General features: G+C 40.0%; 1 protein-coding gene across 1 annotated transcript; it reads left to right on the plus strand.

The window, feature by feature from the left end:
- Window positions 1–665: 665 nt before the first annotated feature.
- On the plus strand, window positions 666–8,500 carry LOC308285169 (uncharacterized protein; the record flags this gene model as incomplete). Its single annotated transcript, XM_080725887.1, has 3 exons — window positions 666–1,647; window positions 2,200–2,380; window positions 7,087–8,500. The coding sequence occupies 3 exons, from the start codon at window positions 666–668 to the stop codon at window positions 8,498–8,500; spliced, it is 2,577 nt and encodes an 858-aa protein (XP_080582013.1).
- Between the last annotated feature and the right edge of the window lie 934 nt (window positions 8,501–9,434).

The raw sequence follows: 9,434 nt of genomic DNA on the forward strand, positions 1-9,434 counted from the left end.
TAGATCTTGCTATTTTTACAATATGTATCTGTGGAACTAAGTCAAACAAAATATAATGCCTCAAATCCTACGATTTCGAAGTGCTCGCGGGGTGGTCCCCAGTTCAAATAATTATTTTGGGTGGGTCTCACAGCATAAGGTTGAGAACCACTGCTGTAGAGTGTACAGTAAGTAAAAGAGTGTTTATGATGAACTAAGGATGTTAGTTAATCTGATATTTCAATATTGTTATCACAGTTAAAATAATAGCAATTAAAACAACAACTACACATTTGACATTGATTGGGGTTTTAAGTGAAGTGTATTTGATCCATTCAACACCACTCCAACAAGGTGAATACAGTATATTTCCTACCAATGAATATAGTGAATAGACTCAATAAATATAGTGAACAGACACTCCCACTTTAAATACACTCCTCCTATAACCCACACCCACACACACACACACACACACACACACACACACACACACACACACACACACACACACACACACACACACACACACACACACACACACACACAAAGGCATACTCAGGGAGGTGTGTACAGTGTGTGGGCAAATTCTGAGCCACCCATGTCATGTGATTTCCGAGTAAACGAAACCATGCATACAGGTTAAAACTCAGTCAGTCAGTCAGTTAGTCAGACAGACAGACAAAATGGCACAGCAAGGCGTTCAACTGGACAAGGAACAGTTGTGCTGTTCTATCTGTCTGGATCTACTGAAGGATCCAGTGAGTGTTCCCTGTGGACACAGCTACTGTATGGGCTGTATTAAAGGCTTCTGGGATCAGGATGACCAGAAGGGACTCTACAGCTGTCCACAGTGCAGGGAAACCTTTAACCCAAGACCTGTTCTGAAGAAAAACAACATCCTGGCTGAGGTGGTGGAGAGCATGAAGAAGACAGGACTTCAAGCTGTTCCTCCTGATCTCTGCTATGCTGGACCTGAAGATGTGGCCTGTGATGTCTGCTATGCTGGACCTGGAGATGTGGCCTGTGATGTCTGCACTGGGAGGAGACTGAAAGCTGTGAAAACCTGTCTTCAGTGTCTGGTGTCTTACTGTGACACTCACCTCCAGCCTCACTATGAATCTCCTGCCTTTAAGAAACACAAGCTGGTCAAAGCCACCTCCAAGCTTGAGGAGAACATTTGCTCTCTTCACGACGAGGTGAAGAAGGTTTTCTGCCGCACTGATCAGCAGTGTATCTGTTATCTGTGTTGCATGGAAGAACACAAAGGTCACGATACGATCTCAGCTGCAGTAGAAAGAACTGAGAGACAGAAAGAGCTTGATACGAGTCAGCAGAACATCCAGCAGAGAATCCACAAGAGAGAGAAAGACGTGAAGGTTCTTCACCAGATGGTTAAGTCCATCAATCACTGTGCTGATAGAGCAGCGGAGGACAGTGACACCATCTTTACTGAGCTCATCTCCTCCATTGAGAGAAAACGATCTGAGGTCAGAGTGCAGATCAGAGACCAGCAGAAATGTGAAGTGGGTCATGTTGAAGAACAGAGGCAGAGTGTGGAGCAGGAGGTTTCTGAACTGAGGAGCAGACATGCTGAACTGGAGCAGATCTCACACACAGAGGATCACATCCAGTTTCTGCACAGTTACACCTCACTCTCAAAGATCAGTGAATCTACACACCCAGTCAGTAGAAATGTCCGTTCTCTGGGATACTTTGAAGATATAACTATGGCGGTGTCAAAGATAAGGGACAAACTAGATCACATTCTTAAAGAGAAGCTGACAAATGTCTCAGAGACAGTGAATAGAGTGCATGGTTTAATGTCAATACCACCAGAACCCAAGAGCAGTGCTGAGTTCTTACATTATTTATGTCCAACAATGACACTGGATCCAAACACAGCGCATGAACGCCTGTCTCTGTCTAAAGGAAACAGAAAGGTTACGAACATGATACAACAACGATCTTGTCCTCGTCACCCAGAGAGATTCACCGAATGCTGGCAAGTTCTGAGTAGGGAGGCTCTATCTGGACGTAGTTACTGCGAGGTAGAGTGGGGTGGACCCAGTGTTTATATAGCAGTCTCATATAAAGACATCAGCAGGACAGGGATAAGTAATAAAAGTGGATTTGGGTACAATGAAAAATCTTGGTGTTTACAGTGTTGGACAGGGGGTTATATTTTCAGACACAGAAATATTGAAACTCATATCCCAGGTCGTGTGTCGTCCAGGATAGGAGTGTACCTGGATCACAGCGCAGGTTCTCTGTCCTTTTACAGCATCTGCATCTCTGACGCCATGACTCTCCTCCACAGAGTCCAGACCACGTTCACCCAGCCTCTCTATGCTGGGTTTTGGCTTTCTGATGGAGCCACTGTTGAGATGTGTGAGCTCAAGTAGATCAGACTTTGTGTTGGAAACTCATGGCTTTCTTAATTTTTCGTTTCTTCAAGATCAACATTTTCAGCCTCCAAAAAACAAACTGTTGAACAAAAAAAATATATATATATATATTTCTTTGACTTCAGAAAACAATAGTGTTAATTCTAAGTGTTGTTGTCCCTTGAACCACATCTTTATTTTATTTGTCGACTGGAGTATATTCACAATTTTTTTAATCGTGTATTTTACTATTTTGTTCTTCTATTTTATCAAACATATAATTATATAATGTTACAGATGTTGTCCAAAAATCATGCAGATCGGTACACAGTATCTCTGTAGCCATTAAACGAAACAGGTATTTCTTACATTGATGCTCCTACATATTATCATGCAAGCACCAGTTAAAGTTACTTTTCATCCCTCATACTTTGTGCACAGTGCACATCCCATAACCCACACACTGCACATCATTTCGGAGCTCATATCTTTGAACGGGTAAGGGCTAGTTTATATAATTTATATTATTGGTGAATTTGGGTTTTCTCTTTAGATTTTTAATGAATTTTATTTTTTGTTTTCTTTTAATCTACTGTAGTTATGAAGTCTGTAGTTATCATTATTTTGTGGGTTTCATATTCCATGTGAAATGACATTCAATAATTTGTTATGTTTAATCAGAATAAATTCTATATCTCAAGACAGATTGGAATAAACACTACAATTAAGTTCATATAACTGACTGATTTTAAATTATTCAGTTTAATGTAACCAACAGGATGAATAGTATTAGTTGAATAAATGTTTGCGTATTGCATTTGTAGTATTTTGTATTATTTATGACTGTACTGTACTTTAACCTATAGTTCAGTATTGTTGTCATTGTTGGACACTGTTAATCTACACTTATCTACACTACACTAATCTACACTACATTATGTAATAAACAAGTCCACCCACATTGAGGTAGCATAAACATATCCTAAAATTATACTGCTCTATCATTATGGTCTTGCAGTTATTTAAGGTCCCTCCGGATTATAACTCCAAAAAACAGTAGATTAAAAGAAAACAAAAAAATAAAATTAAAAAGGACAACTCGTTTCTTATTCCCATATGAGACAGTACTCATATGAGACAGTACTCACAGCAGTTGGGTCATCCTTCCAATTGGGCCCGATTCACCAACCTACTTACGAACGTTCTTACGAAGAAATTTCTTCTTAGACCCTTTTAAGAAGTTTTTTAAGAAGATTTGGCATACACCAATGTTTTCTTAGCTGTGATTTGTTCTTATGTTAAGAAGAAATCTACGCATACTGTAGAGCACTCTTAGGGCAGCCTTTTAGTTCTTAAGTGTGACATGTTGTGCAAAAATAATTTATTCTTTAAGTTTCTTCAATTCTACAGTTGTATAATAATATGATTTAAATCACCAAAATATTTGTATCATATCTTTAGAGCAGTGGTTCTCAAAGTGTGGTTTGGGGACCCCCAGGGGCCCTTTAGGAAGTTCCAGGGGGTCCACTGTAAAACGAGGAAGAGTTTTACCATTTTAACCCAGTTTTAAACTTTGTTTGAAAATAGCCGATCTACAAGCTCACAAGGCATTACCATTACAGCCCATTTTGAGCTTGTAGATCGGATATTTTTTAAACACTATGATAAATCTTGAAAAATCTTCCCAGGCAGAAAATATTTTCAGGTGGGGGTCTGCAGAATGTGGTGGTCCTTGACATGAAAATGTTTAGAACCACTGCTTTAGACTAGTTTTCAACAGGTCTGAAATTGCATCCCAACCCAAAATGCCCCCCCCCCCCCCAAAACCCTTCACCCCTTCACCCCCCCGCCCCCCATAACCCAACTCCCTACACCCTCACCCCCATATCCCAACAGCTGCCACACGCCCATTTTCCTGTCCCCTTCCTACCTGAAAGCCCCCCTTGCACCATATCCCAGCCACACCCCTACCCTACTTCACCCCATTACATACCAAGCAGCTGCTAACTTAAAGCCTCTCTATACCCACCCACCAGCTTTCAGTAATACAATGTTTTATATCTACTAATAATGCGATTTCCAAACATGAAATATGGATAACATTCTAATTTCAGCAAATGTACCTTGATGTCTATAGTGAAATAATAAAATACATTCATCCATTAAATACAAATAATTAGCTGTTCACTTCAGAAGTACCTCCACAGAAGTATTGATATATATATCTTTTTAATGTTTGGAGTCTAGTGTTCCACCATCTTTACACTTTAGGGATTCTTGACTTCATTCTCTCAACTTTATGTGAGTGATTTCTTGTGATTTCTGTGTACAGCAATCAAACACAGGTGTGACTGCAGAGAGTGTCATGAAGTCGTGCCTTATATGGGGATTTGTGGGTGGCTCCCTATGGTAATAGGGATGCAAATTAGGATATGTGGGGCGTCTACCTATGATAATTAGTATTAGCTGGCACACCCCTTCAAGTTACGAGGATTGGCATTCATCATGAAAAGAACATAGTTAAGAACAATTTTGCCTTCCTAAGAACGTTTCATGAATCGGACTCAACTTCACTTAGGAATTCACTTAGGAAGAAATGTAAGAACAGGTTAAGAAGAAAGTTAAGAACTTATTGGCGAATGAGGCCCACACTAGTAAGACACCTCAGGGTGACATGCGACCTCGCCCAAAGGGCCAATTCTTGGCCATCTGGCCAGTGATGTATATGGGACTAGTTACTCATATATGGAGACCCCTGCATGATAGTCAACAATGTTATGTGAAAACATGCCCATATATGGGCATTACCAAATATGGGCATTCCCAGATATGTCCTTAATTGATAACATAATATCCTTAATAATGTCATTAATATTGATAAAATAGGAATCTCCATATATGGGCATAAAGAATGTGACAAAACAGAAACACGTAGGGTCGATTCTTGTTATTTTCACAAGCGCAGACCCAAGCTATCTCTGTAGCTAATGTAGGCCTTATAACCCAAACATGATCCCATAGTCATGGTAACCAGAGTTACAGTGACCTGTAAGTCAGATGAACCTCATACATTCCAAAATACCTAGCATCTCTGACGCCATGACTCTCCTCCTCACAGTTGATACAGCAAGGTTCATGGTGGGCCTTCCGGGTGTAGGTGGCAAGGCACAATATATTTATCGATAAAACGATATGATATTAACTACAAACAAATGAAACTGACCTATCACACCCGTCCCTCTGGGTTATGAACTCTAAACAGCTGACACATCGTTCTGAGTTATGTTCATCTCATGTCCATCTCTGGGTGTCTAGTGTCTTGTACACAACGCCCGGCCCTATAAGCAAACATAGACCCAAACTGAAAGCTTGCATACAGTACAGTATGTTTTATCAGTTTCCTAAAGGTTTTGTACAATTGTTGTGAACAATCATACAAAACAAAAGCTGTATACTAGAAAAAAAACACACTTCTTTCAGGTAGGTTGCTCTGTGACTTAGTAGGGAAGTGTCGTGATAATGACTAACTAATGAGTAACTAATATCACATAAAATGCAATATAATAACTGTTTTTGTCATAACATTTAAAATGTCCATATATATCCAACTTCTCAGGTATTTGCTGTTCTTTGGCTTACAGGGCAGCGGTATCGGTCTGGTGTATGAATATTGTAAAATTATATCCTGTCCAATCCTGTACCACTGACACTAGGATAGTACATCAACTATGAGGACAAGACAATATCCTCAGTATTACAATAACGTTATGGAATTTCAACAATATCCTGAATATTACGATAACATAGGCGTTCAATCATGAATCTGTCAATCATGAATCAATGTATTGGTCCATTCATTAAGCAGTAACTACTCTATAGCTTTAAGGACACACAATATGTTGATGCTTGCTCGCATTGCATGCGTGCTTGCATGTGTGGCTGCAGGTGCCGCTAGAAACCTTTGGTTACACAAAACCAGTTATGGGTACAACAACTTTATCACGCGCGCAAGCTTCATCATATTATTGTGTGTCCTTACCATACGTTTACAGTAGGTATAACACATTTGTAAGTTAAACTTACAAATGTTTTCCGGAACCGATCTCGACCCGACCCGAACCGGTGCGAAAGGTTCAGAATCTCCGTATGCGGAGCTGATGTCTGACATCAGGGTTTTCCGATACAGAGATCTCGATATATGGGCATAAAATGGACACAGACAGACAGATATCTCCATAGGTAGGCTATATGGGCATGGACACAGGCAAACAGATGGTCAAAACGGGTCTTATGACAACAGGTATAATGGGGTTTGCATTAAAGGGCGGGACATTCATTCCCTATTTACATCGTTCCCGAGTAGTCCGGTCCCTAACTAGACGCTCAGCCAAGCTTCTAGTATCCTACAATTATACCACTCATCATCATATTCCATATTATGGTCTATAGTTAACAACAAAGCAGCCAATTACAATGCACCTGTCCCTCTGGGTGATGGGCATGATGTTCTTTGAATGTGGTGAATGCTACAGTACATGCAGTATAACCAACATTTTAGACACAAATAGGGAAAAAAGTAGGTACCCTAAATGTGTGTAGATGGTAATATGCTAGAGCCTGGTATATGTACATGTACAGTAGGCCTCCGGTCCAGGTCTGGGCTCCCTGAATCATTCAGGGTTTCTTACAACCTTCCCACCCTGCCTTTAATGTACTTCAGGAATCAAGATGTTCCTCCTGATCTCTGCTATGCTGGACCTGAAGATGTGGCCTGTGATGTCTGCTATGCTGGACCTGGAGATGTGACCTGTGATGTCTGCACTGGGAGAAAACTGAAAGCTGTGAAGACCTGTCTTCAGTGTCTGGTGTCTTTCTGTGACGCTCACCTCCAGCCTCACTATGAATCTCCTGCCTTTAAGAAACACAAGCTGGTCAAAGCCACCTCCAAGCTTGAGGAGAACATCTGCTCTCTTCACGACGAAGTGAAGAAGGTTTTCTGTCGTACTGATCAGCAGTGTATCTGTTATCTGTGCTGCATGGAAGAACACAAAGGTCACGATACGATCTCAGCTGCAGTAGAAAGAACTGAGAGACAGAAAGAGCTTGATGCAAATCAACAAAACATCCTGCAGAGAATCCATGAGAGAGAGAAAGATGAGAAGGTGCTTCACCAACAGGTGGAGTCCATCAATCACTGTGCTGATAGAGCAGTGGAGGACAGTGACACCATCTTTACTGAGCTCATTTCCTCCATTGAGAAAAAACAATCTGAGGTGAGAGAGAAGATCAGAGAACAGCAGAAACGTGAAGTGAGTTGTGTTGAAGAACAGAGGCAGAGTCTGGAGCAGGAGGTTTCTGAACTGAGGAGCAGACAGGCTGAGCTGGAGCAGATCTCACACACTGAGGATCACATCCAGTTTCTGCAGAGTTACACTTCACTCTCAAAGATCAGTGAATCTACACATCCAGTCAGCAGCAGTGTCCACCACTTTGAAGATGTGATTGCAACTGTGTCAAAGATAAGGGACAAACTAGAGGACATTCTTAAAGAGAAATTAAAAAATGTCTTACGGTCAACACCACCAGCAGAACCCAAAACCAGACACGAGTTCTTACTATATTCATGTCCACTCACACTGGATCCAAACACAGCACATGAACACCTGTCTCTGTCTAAAGAAAACAGGAAAGTAACAAGGATGGACAGACAACGCCCAGAGATATTCACCGACTGCTATCAGGTTCTGAGTGTAGAGGGTTTGTCTGGAAGCTGTTACTGGGGGGTAAAGTGGAGTGGGAAAAGTGTTTATATAGCAGTAGCATATAAAAATATCAGCAGAACGGGCCCCCCCAAAAAAAGTGGATTTGGGCACAATAATAAATCTTGGTCTTTACAGTGTAGGACTGAGGGTTATAATTTCAGACACAAAGGCATTGATACAGAAATCCCAGGTCCTGTGTCCTCCAGAGTAGGAGTGTACCTGGATCACAGTGCAGGTACTCTGTCTTTTTACAGAATCTCTAGCACACTGACTCTCCTCCACAGAGTCCAGACCACATTCACACAGGCCCTCTATGCTGGGTTTTGTACTGATGTTGAAAGCGCCGCTGAGTTGTGTGAGCTCAAGGCCTGACTTTGTTTGTCTCTCATGACTCCAGAATAAGCTTTGTCAACCACTCATGCATGTTTATTTTGTCTAGTGAAAATATAGCCTTTTATAATTTGTTTATAATCCCTTTTGTTCTCTTGCATTCAAACAGTACAATTTATTTCATTGCTAAATCTGGGCCTTTTCATACTTGTGTGGCTATTTTGTGGTTTTGATGTGAAATAACATTCATGATATTGATCATTTATTCTTCTGTGAATAAACATTCAAAATGTATTCACAGGCATGTGATTCTAAATGATTCTATTATATTTCATGTACTATGAACATTTGAAAATATGCTTGGTTATGGACTGAGTTGTGTGACCTCAGGTAGATCTAGATTGACTTTTGTCTATTTATTTTGTCTATAGAAAATATAATGTATAATTTGTTAATACTATTTTGTTATCTTGCATTCATACAGTAGGCCCACAATTTATATAGGAATGAGCTTTTTCATACACTTTTGTTGTGTAATTGTTTTGTAGTTTTCAAGAATGTGTTGGAAATAACATTATGTTGACAAGTAGGCCTATATCTAATTTAAACATTGCAAATGTATTCACAGACATATTGGAATGAAATTATACTATTCTTATTTAATGTAATAAAAAAGTGACAAACATACAGTAAAAATACTAGTTGAATAAATGTTTGTGTGTTTTTCCATTATTATTTTATTGCTATTCTTTAACCTTCATTAAGCTCATTGTTAAGTGGACTGGGCAGACTGTTACTGTATTTAAAAAAATATATAGAGATCAGCCTATTTTTCAAGTGAGAAACATATTACACTTCATATTGCATTTTGGCACAAGAGCCTTACAATACACTTTATCTGACTGTGTACATTTACCATTCTCTGGGCCCTAGGGTCCTTTTCGTGGTCATGAACGAGAATTTGATTGTGGCGAAA

Source organism: Nannobrachium achirus, assembly GCF_963921795.1.
Source record: "Nannobrachium achirus genome assembly, chromosome: 5".
Taxonomy (NCBI): domain Eukaryota; kingdom Metazoa; phylum Chordata; class Actinopteri; order Myctophiformes; family Myctophidae; genus Nannobrachium; species Nannobrachium achirus.